This window comes from Suricata suricatta, chromosome 16 (genome assembly GCF_006229205.1).
Source record: "Suricata suricatta isolate VVHF042 chromosome 16, meerkat_22Aug2017_6uvM2_HiC, whole genome shotgun sequence".
In the NCBI taxonomy this organism is placed as follows: domain Eukaryota; kingdom Metazoa; phylum Chordata; class Mammalia; order Carnivora; family Herpestidae; genus Suricata; species Suricata suricatta.
Genome location: NC_043715.1, coordinates 12,582,667 through 12,603,548, shown reverse-complemented (window position 1 = coordinate 12,603,548; position 20,882 = coordinate 12,582,667). Strand labels below are relative to the sequence as shown.

At 42.2% G+C, this 20,882-nt stretch overlaps 1 protein-coding gene across 1 annotated transcript in view; it reads left to right on the top strand.

The window, feature by feature from the left end:
* HYDIN (HYDIN axonemal central pair apparatus protein) overlaps window positions 1-20,882 on the top strand; it is a 417,349-nt gene that overhangs the window by 362,429 nt on the left and 34,038 nt on the right. The window contains exons 62-73 of the mRNA XM_029925166.1: window positions 2,224-2,375; window positions 2,488-2,677; window positions 6,011-6,113; window positions 6,340-6,618; window positions 8,316-8,458; window positions 10,573-10,791; window positions 13,274-13,434; window positions 15,705-15,802; window positions 16,581-16,776; window positions 17,896-18,108; window positions 18,597-18,735; window positions 19,801-19,966. Of these exons, the coding sequence (XP_029781026.1) occupies window positions 2,224-2,375; window positions 2,488-2,677; window positions 6,011-6,113; window positions 6,340-6,618; window positions 8,316-8,458; window positions 10,573-10,791; window positions 13,274-13,434; window positions 15,705-15,802; window positions 16,581-16,776; window positions 17,896-18,108; window positions 18,597-18,735; window positions 19,801-19,966 (2,059 nt within the window). The remainder of the gene's footprint in view (window positions 1-2,223; window positions 2,376-2,487; window positions 2,678-6,010; window positions 6,114-6,339; window positions 6,619-8,315; window positions 8,459-10,572; window positions 10,792-13,273; window positions 13,435-15,704; window positions 15,803-16,580; window positions 16,777-17,895; window positions 18,109-18,596; window positions 18,736-19,800; window positions 19,967-20,882) is intronic.

Below are 20,882 nucleotides of genomic sequence, written 5' to 3'. Positions count from 1 at the left end.
CAGAAAACTGTCTTTTATATAGGTTTCAAGGTGGGAAAACAAAGCAGCTGACCAAGGTCAGTTACCAGGTAAACAGAGTCAAATGAATATCAAAAGAAACGCCCAGATTTGCCTCAGCAATGCTGGGAAGGGGGGAGTTAGCACTGAATAATCCAAAATACGGTTTTGATCTTTTGTGCACCTTGGCCACTCACGTCTGACCCAGCATGACAGACGCCAAAGTTATTTTGACCAGGAAATGGCAGTGTCCAGCCTCTAGAATGCAAATCTTGTTTGCTGGTTCACTCTCCAGAGAGTGATAATCCTTGCCTGCGGCAGACAGAAAACTTGGCGGCCCCGACAGAAACCTGCTCTCGAGCCTCTAGACATGAGTGGGGATTATCTGGCTCTTGGGCCCTGCTGGAAGTTGTATGAGGTAGCTGGGCAGTTTCCCCTAGGCCAAGAGCTATACATTTGTCCCTTTGGGTGCTTCCTCTGAGTTTTCAAATGGTGCACATCAATGAGCAACCCTCTCATCCGTCAGACAGCCGCCTATACCTATAATATATGAGGCATTGCGGGGAGAGCAAAGACGAGTGCTAGCTCAGGCAGGCTGCCTTGGGCTGCACATTTGTCCGGTAAGGGGGCTTAGGGGGATGTCAGGTTATAAGGGCGAGGTGAAGTGATGAACGACTGTTAACCCCTACTGCATGCTAGGCACTGTGTTAAATTATTTACCTTTATTGTTTCGTTTCATCCTTGCAGAAAGTTTGTATTATCAGACTTTGTAATATGACCCTTATTTGATAGTTAGGAAAATGAAACCTGGAGATACAGGGCTAGGTTCACAGCCAAGCTTCATCCACTTACAAGGTAAACAATAAATGCCCATCTCAGGGCCTGTAGATTTGAAACTCCCTTCCTCTCTGAGTCAGACCCTACAGAGATCCTTTTTCCTCCCAAGAAACAGAAAATTCAGAACACAAGGAGAGAGGGCTTCGTCAGCAGCCAGTCAGGTGCCGCAAGTACTGTCTTGTCTCGCCTCAGCTCCTTCTGTTCTCTGCCCAAAGGTGAAGTCTCGGCCCAGGTGGTCCTTGTGCCCCAGAGCTGGCATTGCTCACACGGCTGATGGTAGCGGGGAGATCGCTCAAGGGTTGGCCCAGCCTAGAGCTGAGAAAAGTGTGTGCTCTCCCAGGGGACTGTCACCACAGAGAGTGAGGGTTTGGAAGGCTGTCTGATCCCTTTTATGACTTCTCACAAGCCCTGATGACATCCAGTGGTTACTTTCTGATCTTTTTTTAGATATTAAGGGGCAGCTTTCTTTCTATTTCACACTAAAGACATAAAAAGTGAGCAACCCTTATTTCTAAAAAGAGGTTTGTAAGGGAATTTGCAGACATATTCTCCTCTTTCCTAATTTGCATACTATCCCTTGAAAAGTGCAAAGAAGCCTTAGTGCCCTCAGCTTAAAAATAAGAGGAAATAGTCTTGAATCCTGCTTGACATCCTTAAGAATGAAAAAATCCTTTTGAGGCCTAGCCAGGAGTCCCTGCAGTCCCTACAGTCTTCCCAAAACACTGCCTCAAGATGGAACAGATAAAGTGCTGTGGGAAGTTGTTCTAGCTAAAGCTCTTGGAGGTGCAAGGAGCAGAAACCAACTTAGGATAGCCCAAACAAGCAAGGTTTGCCTCAATAAATCAGAGACCTCATTTCAAGGTCAGAGCACACCATGTAGCCAGAGCTCTGTGGAACTCGAACTGTCACCTGAAATGCAACTGATAGAAGACCAGCAGAGCTCTATCTTTCAATGGCCACATGCCACTCACTCACCCTGTCTCCATTATTCTATTCTCTAGTCTGGCTTCCAATTCAGCTCCGCATTAGTGACCACCAATGATCTCTAGGCTTCTTAACTTGTTTGAGAGAAAGAAAGAAGGAAAGAAAAAGGTCCAGGGGCGGGGGAGAGGGTGGAGGGAGGGTACTATCTGAGATCTGGTTTAATTCATCTGTTTGAGTCAAATATCATAGATCTCACCAAGTTATTGCTAGTTATTGCTCAGGACTGGGTCCCAGAATATCTAGGCTGCTCTTTCCAGGGGTATGACTATGTAGGAAATGGATGAAGCATGCCTACCACAGAGTTTAGGTGAGGAAGATTTCACAGCAAGGGCGGCAGAGATAAGAAATAAGTCTTATTTGATGCAAAGCAGCTAAAACACGCTGATCCTTTCTCCCCCTCCCCAGCTCAATGCCCGAATCTTTGACATTTTTGATGTGGAACCCAGCAAGATATCTGTTGCCAGCCGCTCACATGCCTTTGCCACGGTGACCTTCACGCCACAGACCATGCAGACCTACCAGTGTATCTTCGAGGCTACCTTGGATGGCTTGCCTAGGTACCCGCTCCCCAGCGCCCTCTCCTCCAGCACTGCTCCAGGCCACACCCTCTACGGAATGTCCTTCCTGGCATGCCAGGCTGACAGGTCTCCATCTTGCTGTTCCCTGCAGCAATCTGACCAAGAACCGCAGCCTTGTGTTTGATATCGTCGGGGAAGGGAACCTCCCTCGGGTGACAGTAGTGCGGCCAGTTCTCTACAACCAATATGGAAACCCCTTGCTCCTCTTTAAGAGGCTTCTGCTTGGTCAGTCAGAGAAGCTGCCTCTCATCCTCAAGAACAATGGCACCATCCCTGCCCAGGTACCACTGGAGGTGAAGTATGGGGTGGAAAGGGAAAAGAATGATTCAGAAGCAAGACTTGTGATGAGGTCTCTGCCGTCCCTGATCTATGAGGACCTCTTGATGTGCCTCATACGTTCATCCGTATAAGACGTAGGACGCAGAGCCCGGTCAGCTGTGGCGTCTGCCCTCAAGGAGTGTAGGAAAGCCGATTCCACGGCACACTGATAGTTACCGTGTGAACCAGTGTGCAGTGATATATTTTAGCCGAGTGGGTAGGATTATGGGTGTTCTTGGTGTCTCCTTTACTCTTCACTTTTTTTCTGTAATGAAAATTGCATTTTTAATGAGGGAGAAACTAAAGAAACCTCATTAGGGGTGAGAGATTCAATATTTTGGTTCAGCAATTAAATTTATGTTTTCATTTCATTTTTTTAAAAAAGGTGATAAATTGTGTAAGTGTCCTACAAAGAACAATAGTACTTTTGAAAACGATCTACTCCCATCTAGGGGAATCAAGGAAAATTTCACTATAAAATGACACGCAAGCTGGGCATTGCAGGACAGATAGGTTTCAGGAAGGGGATATGGCAGTGACTGCATCCCAGCTTAGAAAGAAAATTTAGAAGACAAAGGCACAGAAGCAAAAAAAAAATTTAAAAAGTGTCCTGTATAAATAGGAACTAGTCAGCAGCCAGCTTCTTGAGAGCACAGGGGATAGTAGAAGATCCGTGGGACATAAAAATAGGAGAATGGAGTCGGGACAACTTGTGGGAGGCTTTGGATTTGCTCTATACTTTAAACCCTACAAGACGTTATTACTATTATTGTTGGATTTTGTTGTTTATACAGTTAGGCTCTCTCCACTCCTACATATGCAACTTTCCATCTGAGATACTTTGCCTACCTGCTGAAGAAATGCCCTGCAGGTCTGTTGGTGTGGTGAATTCTCTCACTTTGTGTTTGGAAATTTCCATTTCTTCTTCCTCTTCAGTGTGATTTTTACTGGCTGTAGAAGTCTGCATCAGCAGTTGTTTTCCTTCAGCGAATGAGAGCTATTATTCCAGTGTGTTCTGATTTCCATTGTTACTGTTGGGATGGCAGCTCTAAGTCTAAGGTGTTCTCCTAAGGCAGTCTTTTTCCTCTGGCTTTGAATTTCACTTTGTATTTGTTTTGTCAGTTTCACTATAATGTGTCATATTTATCCTTCTTGGACTTCACCAGGCTTTTTGGTTCTGCAACTAATATCTTAAATCAGTCTTGGAAAATTCCTAGACATGTCTTAAATTATTGCTTCTATTCCATTCTGTCTTCTCTCTCCTTCTGGGAGGCCATTTACATTTATGGAAGACCTTCCCATTGTATCCCGGAGCTCTCACAACCTCACTGCATTTTCCATCCATTTTTCTCTGGGCTCCCTTCTGCATAGTTTCTTGGGACATGTCTTCAGCTCTTTAACTTTCTCTTTAGCTGTGTCTAATTCACTATTAAACCTTCCATTAAGTTCTTAAGTTATTATATCTTTAAGTTCTAGAATTTCTATTTAGGCTGCTTTTAAAATATGCAAATCAGTTTTTCAGACTTCTAGTTTTATGCTGAAATTGTCAGACTCGGCTTTATTTCTTAAACATAGTGATCACAACCATTTTGCCATCTGCACCTGATAACTCCAAATCTGAAGTCGCTGTGGGTCTGGTTCTGATGCCTACTATTCTGCTTATTTTTGCCCAGGTCACCCTTTCTCCTCATGTGCCTGGTTATCTTCAATCATGCGTTGACTATTGAAAAGTTATTTAGACATAGTAAGACTAAGGATGATGTTATTTTTCTTCAGAGATGATTTTCATTTCTTTCTGCCAGGTACTTTGGGACACTAGAACGCTGGTTTTAGGGCTTGAGATTTTCTGGGTTATGTAAATGAGTCAGAGCAGGATCGTTGCTGTTGGGAGACGTGCTTTCTATCCAGCCTATCTTTAGCACTATCAGGCAGTCATTTGGAGTCCCAATCTACCACAAAGGAAACACCCCAACTTTCATAAGACTTTTGCCCTCTTAGCACCAACAGGCCATCAAAACCAAAGCTCAGCCTCCTGTGTACCTCTTCCTGACCCGGAAACCCTCCAGGTCAAAAACAGTCCAGAAATTTAGGCTGACCTCTCTCTGTTCTCATGGTCTCCAGATCTTGGTCTTGTTATTCTTCATTATCTTCTCAGCTCTGGGGATGCTTTAAAAAATTTTATTGTTCTTGTTGTTGTCTTATTTTCTGTTGTTGTTTTGAGTCCACATTACCTAATTTACCATTACCCTGCATTGTTTCCATTATTGTAGCTTTATAAAATGTTCAAGCATCTAGTTTAATAAATTCCTGTTCACCCACTCCCCATTTTTCTAGTTTTTCTTAACAATTTTTACATATCTAGTCTTTCAGATGAACTTTATACATCATTTTATAATGTTCCTCAAAACATCCAGTTGGGAATCCTATGAATTATTCAGGAAGAATTTCTCCTTATTGGGTATTTAGGGTCTCTACCAGGAGCAACATTTAGAATTCCCATCTGTTTACCTGTATCTTTTCTATGTCAATTTTTTTCCCGTATAACTCCTCCATATAGTTTCTTACTAAGATTGTATCTACACATATAATTACTTTTTTTTAATCTCAGAAGCTTCCTATGTAGTGTCACTATTTTTCTTCTTTTTACTTCATTTCTTATATTATTCAATTGTGTTTATGATGGCACCAGCATTACAATCTTCTAAAACGGTATACTGATTTCTCATACCCAAAATCAGATAGATGGATTTAGTTTTTTAATCAGGTATACTTCTTCCAGTGGTCTAGAAAACCTCCCTTTTCTCCAAGAAAATCAGAAGCCCACCTTGGTTTTTTTCTTATCTTGGTAGGCTGCTCACTATGACACCAACAGGCAACTAACGCATTAGTTCCTGGAGATACTGGTTTTTAGGAACTCACATTCATGTAAGCCTTCATAGAATGACAAGTATTCATTTCCATTTTATTAGTCTAGTGTTTATTTTACAGCTGCCCAGTCAATAGCAGAGGCCTTGGCAACCCCATTTGGATACTACGTAGTTGGGTAATCTGGAAAGTCACCTATATGCTCTAGACCTCAAGTTCCTCACTTGGACAGTAAGGACTGAACTAAATTTTCATTTTTCCTCCTCAGGTCTAATATTTATTTTACCTCCCTTTTAATAAGAAGCTCAAAAACATGACTAGTAGGCACCATGACCAGTGTGCCTTGCTAAACAGTACATTATCTCAATCCAGACCCAGAACCCGTGAGCAGCCTGTAAGCTTAACACTCAGCCTTGCTTTCCTTCTGCCAGCTGCATGTTGACCTGAGGGACCAACTAGGAGTCTTCTCCCTGAAAGGGTGGCCCACCGCCTCCTACATATACATCACAGAGGAAAACAAACCACATGCAAAAGGTAGGTAGGGGGAATATAGCTTCTAGAAGGTACTGGGTCCCAGAAGCTGTTCTGTTAGGAAGCTGATGAGGACCCAGCCAGAGTAGGATGCCCAGTCTCCTCACCAATAGCCTCTCTTTAGTCAGGATCTTTATGATTACATCTTCCTTTAAACTGGTTCTAAATCAATCAATCTCTCTCTCTCTCTCTCTCTCTCTCTCTCTCTCTCTCTCTCTCATCTTTGCAGCAAGGAAAGCTCACACGGCCTCCCTGGTTGTTCTTCCTGGAGACACAGCTGGATTTGATGTCGTTTTCCAATCCCAGAAGGTTGGGAGAATGACAGGCATCATCCACTTGTCAGTGATCAACAACCAGTATGAGGAGATGAACATCCACATGGTGGGAGAGGGTTATGAGGATGACGTCACCTTGGGTAACATCCATGGGCTGGTGGTTTCTAGCAGCCCTGAGGCCCCAGAGATCGCTGAGGTCATTGAGGAAAATACTATGGAAGACTTGATAACAGGTGAGAAAAACAGTCATGAGCTATTGACAACTGTTGGCTCAGGTTATTTAATTTTATTTTTATTTTTATTTTTTCATGTTTTACTTATTTTTGAACATGAGGGTATGAGCAGGGGAGAGACCGAGAGAGAGGGAAACAGAAGATCTGAAGCGGGCTCTGTGCTGACAGCAGCAAGCCCTATGCAGGGCCCAGACACACAAACTGTGAGATCATGATCCTAGTGGAACTGAGCCACCCGGACACCAAGGCTCAGGTTATTTTAAATAAGACAGAAATTTAAATAACAGCCCAGCCAGCTTCCTGGGGATTTAGGAAAGCATCTTCTCCCTGTTACTTTATGGTCCATCCTTCCTAGTTCAGACAATGCCTCCAATCGCGTGTTCCCTCAAGGACTATTTACTGAGCCTCAGCACACATGGATCAAGCACTGTGCTGAGCCCTGGAGTTCCAAAGAGTAATACGAGGGTCTCTGCCTTCAGGAGCTTATAGTTTTAGCTAATTTCAATTTAGCTGAAAAGTGAAATTCAAAATTCAAATTCCGGCTTAGCTATGTGAGCACTTATCTCTCTGTAGTTTTCCCTGTTTGTTTTCTCTCAGCTGGCGTTGTCTGCCTCGTGGGGACCATTTATCCCAGATATTCCACGAGAAATCGTGGGCTTGTTTAATTAAAGAAGGTGTAGATCTGTGCTACCTCTGGAACACCGTTCTCTGTAGCCTCGCTGTTCAGTGCGCTGTCAGGACCTACAGCATCAGCAGCACCGGGCAGCTCGTTAGAAGTGGGGGCTGCAGACACCACCCGTGGTTCAGGCCCCCTGAGGCAGAATTCGCATTACAGCGCGATCCACAGGTGACTTGTGTGTGTAGTAAGCTCAGACGTGCTGCTCCACTGCCTAGCAAGCACTGCAGCTTCTTTTGGCTAACTATATTCTTTAGGGTAGGAGAAACTTTCTTTCATTATTATTATCAAAATGCATTTGTTTATCGACCTAATTTTGTGGCTAATTGGTATGAAGTGAGTTTTAAACACATTCTCATAGTTTTTCTAGGAGCTTGATTCTAATCCTGGAATGTAGCATTGGACAGTCTATACAACATGGCTTAAAATCAGTCCTCCTCTTTCCATGGTGCTGCACCCTCTTTGTGGCTACAAGGTGACATCTCTCTTGTCAGGGGTCAAGCAGGAGCCAGCGGTGAACCGTAGCTCAGAAATCATATTTCATACTTATGATAGGGTTACCATGTTTAGAAAATCAGAATACAGGAGTCCCTCTTAAATTTAAATTTCAAATAAGCAACAAGTACTTTTTATTATTTGTGTGTCCAAAAATATTGTGTGGGACATAGTGATACTAAAAATTACTCATCATTTATTTATAATTCAAGTTTAACAAGGACTTTTATATTTTATCCTATTTTAACCCTTACTAATATTGTTTCAGCAAATAGAGTTGGGGACCTATAGTTTCTCTTGGAGGTGGGAGCCAAGGTGGATGGATGGATGGACAGACAGACAGACGGACAAAAAGATTTCCCAAGGAGGGAAAGTTTATGCTAAAGGACTCCGCATTTTTCCAGTATAATCACCTGAGTGGAGGGGCTTGCATGAGGGTGGAGCAGCCTGCCTTTCAGGTGTTGCCTCCTCAGGAAAGCGGGCCCTGGGCTAGGAGGACTCACAGACCTTCTGCTTCTGTCCACAGCTGCTCTGGTGGACCACATCCAGTTTGGGGACTGCCACATCGGGAACAGCTATAACGTGAGCTTCACAATCACTAATCACAGCCAAGTGAATATCATACGGTTTGAATGGCCCCTTTTAGCTCCAGTTTGCTTTTCCCCACAGGTAAGTGAAAGCCATTTGCTGTCTTCTGGACTCCCTTAGGTGTAAGCCACACCCAGTTTGATTGTCAGTCTATTCCCATGAATGTGTGGGATAAGATGGACGGCTCTCAAGCTGAGGAACAGCCCAGGAAGCATCCCTTACTCAGATCAGGTACCAGAGGACACTGTTCATGTCCCTGTGGTCACGGAGCAAAGAACGAGGGCTGCCACGACTGTGGCTAGGCTGAAGGGGAGGAATTCCGTGCAAGTGTCTGTGGATGAAATCGGTCCCAGTCTTCCTATCCTGGAGTGTAGACCTGTGTCCCCCAAGGTATATGCTCTTTAGAGCATTCGTCCTGCAGAAGTGGTTCACTAAAAACTAAAATGGAGGTAGTGGGTTCTGTGAGATTTAGCAAACTTGCAAACTACATCTTTCTCTTAAAGTGCCACTTAGCATACTAAAGTCTAGTTAACTTGGCTTTACCTGGAATCTTCTGACCCCCTCTTTCAGCAACTCACAGGGCACATTTTATGAATTGCTGACCAAAACTCAACATCACACAAGGCCTAAGACAACGTGGTAGCAGATCCTAGCCTCCGGCTACCTGATGCTTTTCATAGACGGTTCACTGTTGAGTTCCCAGGACAAGGCATATACCCAAATGTATCCACTGCCTCCTGCCCTGTTTCAGTCACCAAGTCTGTTCAAGCATAGAACTCTAGGGGGATAGAGCAAGGAGAGTTGGGGACCCTACTTTGTCACCTTTAAATCTTTGAGTACTATCAAGAAGTTTTGCTTCCTAGAGGGATATAAAGTGTCAGTCAAAGTAGACAGAGATAAGCTTCAGATAGTCTATTTATATACACCCCCATGCACACATGCACGCACACACACACACACACACACACACACACACCCCCCCCCCCCCCCCCCCCCCCCCCCCCCCCCCCCCCCCCCCCCCCCCCCCCCCCCCACACACACACATACACACATACACACAGTTGTGGCCTTGGGAAATACTAAGTTTTCTTCTCCCTTCACTTTCCAGAGGAGGGAGACATTTTTATCTGTCAGAAAGATGACAGGACTATTATATATGTACACGTGTGTTTACATACACTAAATCATAAATGATTTTATGCAATAGACCAAATGAGATTTCCCATTTATCTGGTACTTCAGTAAACTCAGCCTTTTTGGTCTTAAGACTCCTTTACCCTATTAACATTATTAAGGAACTCAAAAAAGCTGTTTTTTATGTGGTTTTTGTCTATTGACATTTACCACATTAGAAATTAAAACAGAATATCTAAAATTGTGTATTTATTCATTTTTAAATAATAACCCCTTTAATGTTAATATAAATACCATATTTTAATGAAAATAGCTATATTTTTCAAAATAAAAAAATTGAGTAAGAAAAGTGGCATTATTTTGCAGTTTTACAAATCTCTTTAATATCTGGCTTAATAGAAGATAGCTAGATTCTCCTATTTGCTTCTGCATTTGATCTGCTTCACTATCATGTATCATGTAACCCCTAGAAAGTTCCAGCGTGTACTCATGAGAAAATAAGAATAAAAAAGTCCAATAACACCTTAGTATTATGATGAATGAAAGTAGATTTGACCTTGTGAACTTCTGAAAAGGTCTTAGGGATTCCAAGGGTCACCTGACCACACTCTGAGAACTGCTAATGTAATGTGTACATGAGTCTATAATTCATGTAGGTCATACTGATGAAGGTAGTTAAGAGTGTGGTTCCTGGAGCCACACTGTCTGGGTCTGACTCCAGTTCTCCCAGTACTCATGGTATGACCATGAGCCAGTTACAAGTTTCCTTGCCTGTAAAATACACAGGAGTAATAGCTGTACATCTCACAGGGTTGATGTATGGATTAGAACTGTGCCTGAGGCAAGTAACAGTTTAATAAATATTAGCTGCTTTTATGATTATATTTCTATCTAAGAACCAACCTCTTGCAGATGTTTAAGACAATCCACACATACAGCTGTGAATGATGCATTTTTTGCCAAGAATTTTGACTCTACCCCTTCTCTAGAATGTCACTATCAGGTATCAAAAGTCCTCAAACTCAGATTCCCAAAAATACTAATATCAGGCTCTTCCCCAGATCGGCCACCTTCACCCTGGGTGTGCTAAGGACATAGTAGTGACCATGAAGTCAGAAATGCCCATCAATCTGAAAAAGATGGGGGTCAAGTGCAAGCTCTCCAGGATCATGTTTCAGCTCCCTGCAGACCAGGTCCCTGACTGGGATGACCACATGCACACAGTCAAGTGGGTGGATGTGCTCAGAAACACACCCGGGACTTTACCTGCAAAACGAAAGGTGAGTGGGGACATCAGATACAATCTCACCAGGCCTGGCGTGGCTGGCTGGGCCTGCTGCTCTCCAGCTGTGCCTTTGTCTCATCATTTCTTTCATTCATGGACCAAAAAGAAAAAGGTTGTTTCCCATTCTAATTGACCTTGATTTGACCTTGATTTCAGAAGTGACAAACTGAACTTGGAAGCATGCCACCTGCCAGCCATGCGACCCACACACTTTGACCCAAACAGTCAAGTTCTCTCACCATCAACAGCATCATGTTGTTAGCCTTTTAGCTCTTCCCTTTTTCCATCTGTGTCTAGAATTTGATTAGTTATAATCTTTGGTTCATGACAGAATTTGGTCCATGCATGTCCCTCTTTTAATTAGTCTTTGGTTGGTTCCTTTTTAATAATGTGATACAGAGATGAACTCATACTCAACATAAGAAGTAGAACATGGATTACCTGTGTGCTTCTAGCCATTCCATCCCCCTGCCTCCCTCTTAGACATGATCATGATCCTGAATCTTATTTACTCACTCCCTTGATTCTTTATTTTTCTTTCTTTTTTAACCTATACATTCTAAAAGGCATATATGTGGTTGTAGTTTCTAACTTAGTTTTTAAAAAAAGGTTGCTGCCTGTGATCCATATTGTTTCATGTGGCTATAGTCTACCCATTTCACTTCTATATAAAATTCCATTATTATCATCCATTCTTCTTTTGAAAATGATTTGGTGTTTGCTATTGTGTACAGTGTTTCTGTGAACATTATTGTTCATGTCAAATGGTGTTCGATTGCAAAAGTTTATATTCCTAGAAGTGGAACTGATGAGTCATAAGATATGTGGATTCCAGCTTCCCAGGATAAGCCCAAGTGTTTTCCAAAGTCACTGTACCAATGTACACTCCTATCAGCAGAGGGATCTTACTGATCTGAATTCTCTCCACACCTTGGCATTGCCAAACTTCTTTATTTTTATCGTTTAAGTGAATGGGAAATGGTCTAATTTGGGAGCTACTTTACATTTCCCTAACCACTGATAAAGTTGAAAATGAATGACTTCATGGCCTAACTAGTCATCTCTTGTGTGCCTTTTGCCTAGTTTTCAATTATAATGCTTATTCTTTGTATGCATTATTTTATTTTTGATAAGGTCTACTATTCCTTCCTATTATTTGTCTACAAATGTCTTCACCAAATCTATAGCTTATCTTTTCACTTTTCTTGATGTATCTTTTGATAAACAAAAATATTCTTAATTTCAATATAGCTAAATGTATTAATCTCATCTTTTGTATATTTTGTGTATATGCCTTGTTTTTAAAACCTTTCCATACAAGGGAAGAAAAATATTCACTTTTTTTATGTTTAAGAGTTTTGTTTTTTATATTTAAGTTCTTGGCCCACCTGGATTTTATGTATGGTGTGAGGCAAGGATCCTATTTTATGGTTTTCCATCTAGTTAACTAAGCTGGCCAAATCCCTTTTTTGTTTAGCCCTTCTGTTTCCTAGTGATCTGCCATGACTCCCTTGTCATCTAAGTTTCAAGTATGCCTAGGATGTTTCTTGTCTCAGGATTCTACTTCACTGTCACTTTATCTCTCCCTATGCCAGTTCTACCTTGTTTCATTTCCATAGCTTCATCATTAGCCTTGATATCTTGAAAGGAAGTCCCTCTTCCATACTCTTTTGTTCTGAAGTATTTTTGTTACTCTTGGTCCTTTATTTTTCTATCTAATTTTGGAATCCATTTACCCAGTTTTGTGGAAACCCTGAATGAAACTTGATTGGAATTGGTTTGTATCAGTAAGTCAGTCTAGGAAGGATTAACAATTTTACAATATTAATTCATCCTTTCTATTAATGAATTTTATTTCTTTATTTATGTCTTAACATTTTTTACTACCATTTAGTTTCTTTAATAGTATTAGGACTTTTCAGGTTTTTTATTTGTTCTTGAATCATTTTTATTAAGCTAATTTTCTATTAATTTGCCCTTCAACTAAGTTTTCATATGTATTTTCATAAAGTTATTTATAATATTTTCTTATTCTCTGTTTTACTCTGTAGGGTTGGTGGTAGTGCCCTCTTTTTAATTTTTGATATGTTATTTTTATTTACTCATTTTTTTCGTGATCATTCGTACTGAAGACTTTTTAAGTCATTCCAAATAAACATCATTTGGCTTTATTAGTGCTCTCTGTTCTCAACTTATTTACATTTCATTAATATCTGTCCCTAATTTTATGATTTCCTTTCTTCTACCTTCTTTACAACCCATCTAACCAAAAACTCATATCTCTGTAATCCTTATGCTCTTAGTAATTTGTTTCCTTTCCCATATAGGAGTCATTTTATGTTTGCCTTAATCATTTATTCTGGAATTGGAATCATTTATTCTGTAAGTTGGTGTTCATTTTCATAGGTAAAATAAAATACTATATTACCCCTCATCCCTTTATTCTTGTGAGTCAGCTAGGTCTGCCTTTGTTACAGGTGATAGAGATGGATCCTGAGCCTGCTCATTCAGTAGTCGAAGAAAACTACCAAGAACTGCATCTTCAGATCAGTGCCAATGTGAATTTTGCTTCATATCAATGCCAAACAAGCAATGTGTACTTCAAAGAAACACTGGTTTACCAGACCCGAGTGTTTGAGTGAGTCTTTGAAAGCCCCCCAGCACACACAGAGAAAACACACGCTGTTTAATTTAATCATTTGCCCATTCCTTCATCAAATGTTTATTCAATGTTTATGACCACATATACCAGGTATCATACCTATATAGCATGCGCCAGAGGAACTCGGGATGCAGTGAAACATTGAGATCCACACAGCTATTGAAGTTCACACCTGAAATCAAGATATAGTCCAGGAAACACAGTCCACCAAGAGCACAGCATCCGGCCATCAGATTCAATAGGGATGGTCCTTGAAGCAGTCCACACCACCAGCCAGGAACTATTCTTTTCTCCCTGACCCCAGGGGACAATATCCATACTAGTGGGAATGGGTCCATCTTAGCCTTGAAGCCCCACAACCAGCAGAAGCCAATACTCCTCATAAACACCCCATAGGTGTAGCTTTCAGGATCCCTGTAGGAGACATGCCCCGTTACAAGAGTCACTATAGTCAAGAACCCCAAGGCTATGGCTTCCCTCCAGGGAATCATAATTCCCCCCAGACCAGATGCAATTTACCAATCAGAGGTCATTTTTACTCTAAACAATGTTGCCTAGTAATACAGCCGATATTTCTTCTTTATCAGGTTTCCAGGGAAACAGCTAGGAAATTCATTCAAAGTCAAAATTGTCCTTAGAAAGAAAAAAGGGTGTGTTAACTCACATACAGGAATATAAGAATGTCATGGATCCCCCTCTTAAAGAGCTGGGGGGGCAGGGGGAGATGGGTGAAAATAGGTGAATTGGTGGTTGCAGTATGGTGTCCGTGTATGCTATGAGAGTACCTGAAGCAGACAGCGTATCAGGGAAGACTTCCCAGATGAAGTGGTGCCCCAGCTGAGTTTTGCAGGATGAATAGGAGGTAGCCAGATGAAGAAGTGAGAATAAAAGGGCCATCTAGGCAGAGAAAGCGGCATCTACAAAGACAGGGAAAAACCATTCTTTGAGAATTACGAGCACAAAAGTGTAAACCACTGACATCTCAGCGTCTTAAAAATTGGTAATTAACTTGTTCAACTCATTTTGCTTTTGTTACACTTTAAGTGTTCAAATTATCATAGAACCAAAAGAAATAAGGCAGGAAGGGACCTTCTGTTAATAGCCATTTCACCTAAAGCTGGGGTTGGCAAACTATGGCCCAAGGACCAAATCCAGCCAGCTGCCTATTGTTGTAAATAAAGTTTCTTTTGACCCACAGCCATGCCCATTCATTTTTGTGTTGTCTTTGGCTGCTTTGGCACTACAACAGCAGGGTGAGTAGTTGCTACAAACATCTATGGTATGCAAAACCAAAAAACATGGGCTAGCTTGCCTTTTGCAAAAAATGTTTGCCAACTCCTATCTGAACTAAGAACTTTTTTATCAAGAGTATTCTATACCACCAAGATGTCTCCACTTTATAAATGTTTTCTTTAGAATAGTGGCCAGTGCTCAGACTTTTACACAATAAACATACACCCCTGAGGTCAAAGCACTTGACTTTGGGCATACCTGCACAGTTTACCTGGATTGAATAATGGAAATCTAATCCTTATACTGTCCCCAAGATCTATACCCCCCTCCAGGCTCTCACCTCCTACTGCTTCACTAAAATTAGCAAGACATTTGTGTTTCCTTCTCTGACACAATCATTTTCCTGTATCAATGCCTCATCTTTCTGCTGTGATTGTGATCAAGTTTAAAAATGATTCCAGAAAAAGCTTCTATTTATTGGTTCTTGTCTTAGATGCAGGGAAACTTGAGGCAAGACAAGGCTCTACTAATTCAGAACTTGAGACAAGTCTCAGCCAATGAAGGAGTCTCAGGCAGGGGTCAAACAGCCTCTGGCCACAGGGACTTTGTTTCCGGTGGGAAAACATTCAGGAAGGGAGGGGCTGGAATTTGCACCTAAAGAAGGTATTGTCATGGGAAACACCTTTTGATTCCTTTTCATTGGAATTTTTTAGGATTACAGCAAACTCATGCTGAGAGGTCACTGCATAGGGTGCTGGTAGTGTGCCAGATGATTTAAAGTGCTAAACATTTGGATATTTTTACTTGTAATAGTAAATAGTGTTTAGGAGATAGAACTAGCTCAGCAAATGCATGATGTAGGATAAAATGCTTAAAACTTGCCTTTTGAAGAAATGTTTAAGAAACACAGTGACAACCTTAAAAAAGTTAAGTAATAGTATAGATGATGTGCAGACAGGAAAAAAAATTATTAACAGCATATTTCTCAAATCCATTCTCTGGTCTATCTGCAGGCTTGAACTGACTAATTCAGGAAATGTGCAGCTGGAATTCAACTGGGTCTTAGAAGAGACTGCAAAGGCTGTTAGCTTTGCAGTGCCAGATAACCAAGGTAAAAACAATGATAGGAAAAACGCAGGGCTTGAACTGAGTCCCCAGTTAGTAGGAGAGCCTTGTTGTTGGAGAGGTGAGCACTGCCCCAAAGGCCCCCTCAGTAGCCAAGGAGAAGCAGAGCAAATGTTTCATGGTGTCTGCAGAGCCAAATGGGCCTGAGAAACTCGAGAGCTGACCTCTGTCCTCCTGGAGCCTGGGGCCTGAGGCTGGCCCTCCAGTAGGCCAGCACCCCAGTCACAGACCCCTAGAACTCTTGTCTTTTAGGCCTTAACTTCTTGGGAGATTACAGACCCTTGCAGAAACTGATGAAAACTATGAATTCTCTCCTCAGGAAAATACACACTCATACCCAATTTGATATATATGAAGCACTTGGAAAAGGATCGAACACTTGGTAGACAAATATTCATTAGTGTTGTTTCAGTTTTGGAGATTTGTAGACCTTTCAAATGGGGCCCCAGATTGTGAACCACGACTTTCAAACAACGATTCTCCAAAAATTGTATTCGCAGCCCATTCTTCTTGAGGCAGAAGACATCACTTTGACCCACCCCCTTGCACCAAAAGGAAACAACTTTGAAAACTTGATAGAATTAATAGAAGTGTTTTTCATGAGTCTCCTATGAGATATGAACCAATCCCTTACCCTTAGTGCCCAAAGCTAAGTATACCTGGTGGAAGAGGTGAGCCCACACAGGGACCTGTGAGTGGGCTGCCTTCCACCTGCTCTCCCACTGCCAATACAGAATATCACTGGCTCTCTGTTTTGCCCCCAGGTTCTCCTCAAAAGGACCAGTGTAGCCAGGACTCGCTGCACACAGTCAGCACTCTGGACAGCGCCATGGACGTTCCCCCACCGCCCTTCTCAGTGGAGCCAGCCTCAGGAATTGTGCCTGTGGGCAAGACTCAGAAGCTCAAAGTGAAATTCTCCCCACTGGAAGTTGGAGACTTCGAGAGCAACCTCTTCTGCCAGTAAGGAGATGTGCTCCCCAGAGCAAAACTCCGTATCTTCTACCCTCTCTTCTGTCCCAGCACTACCACCCCTGGGCCCCTCCAATCAGCCCCCTGATTGTCACATCTCCCATTGGGAAGATTCAGAGAGGCCAGAATTTAGAAGATAAGGAGAATTTGGTCTTTTGTATTACTCACCAACACTCTCTAGACTCTTCCCCCTGCCTATTACCCCCATCCCAGTCACACACAGGATTCCTCTGAGCAACAGAATGGCTGACAGACAGGTAGGTTCCAGTCCTTGGGCAAATATTAACTTAGGAAAACTTTCCCATCCCTTTTCCCAGACTGTCTCCTCGTATGTAAAATGGAAATAACAATATCCGCCTTGTACAGTCATCATGAACATTAAGTGAGTTAAGTGAAGACTTAGAACAGTATCTGGCACACAACAAGCACGATAAGCCTGATACATAGGTGAGGAATAGAGGGGGCCCAGACCCAATTCAAGAAATGCAATCCAATAACATTTAGCAATGAAAGTCCATGATGTACTAACCACTCCCACGAAAGCTCCATACAGAAGACTTACCTTACAGAGGAATTATGTAAGACATTGTACAGGGTGGCAGAGGTCTATGTGAACCATAAGAGCCTTGTGGAGCCCCTGCAATCACACTGCAGGGACCACTCCCACACCGGGGCCACCTAAGCTTGGTGCTGGGGCTAGAGGTCTACTCACATCCAGTTTACCTTCTTCAAGGAGCTCAGGTACTCTTTTAGAATTTCTGTGTCAGTTTTCATACCCCACTAGATGCCTGTGGGACAGCCCAGAGGGCAAGACTCTGTGCTCATTTTATAGCAGGGAGACTTTCTCACCACTGCTGGAGGGAATAACTTGGGGCCATACTTAGATACAGAGAAGGAGACAGAATTCAACCTCATACTCAGCCCATTCATGAATGAACACCTACTATGTATCATGCACTAGTCAAGGCAATGATACTATGTTGTTGACCAGGGTAGACCTAGTCTCTGCTTTCATGGAGCTCACATTCTAGTGGATATAATATTCATTTCAATCAACTAAGGAAGCAATGATTGATCTAAAAATAAATAAGAATAACCTTATCCTCTCAGGATTCCCAACCTGCCACCTGGAGAGCAAGGCCCAGTCCTATCAACAAAAGGGCGGAGCCTTTTGCCCTTCTGCCATTTTGACCTAAAACACTCAGATTACATCAGTGGGCATCGGTGTAACCCAGATCTCCGAGGACCTTCTGGTGCAGCTCTAGATTCAAATACCCGGGTGATTGAGTTCACCAGTGTCGGCATAGGAGGGAAGAATATCAGGTGAGCTGCTTAGGTTTGCTTTGGTTCTTATCTGTGAGTTCTTCTAAAGAACTTAGAGGAAGAATCCAGAGAATTCAGTGAGGCTAATTCCTAGAAGCAGGCTCGAAATATTGGGGTTGGACTTTAAAGAAGTCCATAGTAAGGAAGTCTCTAGTAAGGAAGCTGAATTTTGTCTCCTTAGTTTTGACACTGGGGAAAATTTGGAAGACATAAAAAAAAAATGTAATCCCTGACCACCACCTTAACCACAGAGGGTCTTTGGGACAAAAGGGCTCTGGGTATCATTATTACTCCAAAGTCAAGAATTTTAGCCATCGTTTGACACCCTCCCCAAATGAGGTGCAGTTTTCATCTCTATGGTAATGAAGTATGCAGATAAGTTCCGATTCTCAGATAGGGAGACTGTGCTAAGGAGGGTCCTAAGAAAGTTTCTCTTATTCCTCAACCCCTGTTTAACTCTCTGCTATCAACTCTTCCCCTTTGGCCAGGACTTTTACAATCCTGAACCCAACTAATAGCACCTACTCCTTCTCTTGGATCTCTGAAGAAATTGAAAGTCTCCAGAACCCTCCAGCCTTCACATGCCTTACAGAGAAGGGTTTCATCCACCCTGAAAAGAAAGCAGAGGTATGTGTCTGTGTATGTGTGTGTGTGTAATTCAGGACCACTTGAGCCAGAGCATTGATCATTTCTCCCTGTCTGCATAGCATGTGTGCTATAGACCATGGGTAAAATTAGGGAGGATAGCCCAAGGGTGCATCAATCAACAAGTATTTCTTGAGTGGCATATACATTAGGCAATCCTCATGAACAAGACAGACCTGAGCTCTCTTGGGTGGCCATGGAAGTGGAGAGCTCTAGTATTTGCAGTTTTAAAAATTGAAATTATTAAAGCAGGAAAAGGGAGCTGGACACTAATACTTGCAGACTCTAGGACTCGTAGATTACTCTATGAAGACTTATTTTTTTTCCCAAGGGACTGACAGCAGTAAAAAGATATAGATCTAATTTTACTTGGTCAGGACAAAGGGTAAAATAGAAAAGTAAGTCATGTCCCACAGCGTAGTCCTTGGGTTTATACAGCGGTACAGGGTACGGAGTCAGACCTAAAGAAATATGAACTCAGTGGCCAAAACAGATCTATGGGCCCTATATCCTATAAGTTCTGCAGAGAATTTGGAGGCAGAAATAAATCCATGAAACAGAAATCATACATTCAAATGCCTTCAGGAAGGTCACACAAATGAACAGAGCAGGCCAAGGTAACAATGATAGGGAATGCTGAGCACCAGTACCAGCTGGCAATAGTGCTTCTCTGTCAGATGCCATCACACAGACAAGTTGCCAATATTGCCACTTCTCTCAACCTTTTGCAAAAAGCTGAAATTGCATATTTCTGTTTGAATCTCTCTACTTTTACATGCCAAACAAAGACATGGTGTAAAATATGGCATCGTAGCCATCAGAGGCTATGATGGGCTAGACCCTCTTAGGAGGACCTGTGGCAGGGAAAACAAGACATTGACATTGCTGGAACAGCCAAAATCACATGCCTTCACAGTAGAAAGGTCAACAGGAGAAAGGTAGAGATGACCTGGTAATTCCAACCATCGTAACCCCAGCGCCAGTAAGCCTCCAAGGGCACGTGGAGTAAGCAAACAGAAATGCCTCTTTTCCAAATTGTCTTCTTAGATTGTCTTCCAGTTCACACCTTTCCATCTGGACATCACAGAAGCATTCTGGACTTTCTTAATCCCTGAACATAACATCACAGTCCCTTTCCTACTGGTAGGCAAAGCCACCGACCCTCTCATCAATCTGGACAAGTCACACCTCAACTTCAGTTGTCTCCTCATTGGTAAGGCTGCCCTGTTGGTTTATGTTTAGTGTTGAAATGACCTCTCAGGATGGGGGTAGGACTGACCCCACAGTGAGCTCTGGGAGCAGACTTTGGTGGTGAACTTTTTGTGGTGCCTTCCAGAAGCATGTCAGAAGTCCTCTATCACTGTTCACAAAGCCACAAAAATATTGGTCTTTCAATCTGATTTCCATCAGGTATCTTCCAAACCCACACATTAATAACCTAAGGAAATTTAGGAGACTTGTTACAAATCCCACTTGTTAGATTCCTTGAAGGCCTAGACTGCCCGTGTTCATTCCCAGAGCCTCACGTTAGCCCCATCTTACTTGTAGGTACCTCCGGAGTATGGGCCACATTTGTTTGCCTCTCACTCTGTGCCACAGAGATCAGATTTCTCTGCCATCCTTTCATGCATTCATTCAGCCCAACAAATATTACTAAGCCCCTTGTGTGACCCGGGCACTCTTCTGTGAGCTGAGGATGCCATGGATAAAGCCAAAGTCCCCACCCTCATGGTGATTACATTCTAGTAATAGGAAATAGACTACCAAAAAAGAAAAGAGAAGATAAAGCACGTCTGATGTTAATAACTATTCTAGAGAAGAATAAAGCAGGGTAGGGAGGGCAAACAATGCCCATAGGCAATGAGGAAGTGACATTTGATCAGAGAGACCTGAAGAAAATAAAGGAAGTGATTACAAGGTCCCTTATCACATGGATGTGGTGTGTGTATATGTATAAAATAGAACTAAAGCCAGAATATATTTTAGTAACTCATTAGATTTTTATATTTAGACAAGTAATATACTTTGTAGTATGTCAATCAATCTGTTAAAAAAGGAAAATTCTAATCTCTGTCATCCATCCTTTCCATCAAAGGAAACCAAGTTAATAGTTTATTATGTAATTCTTC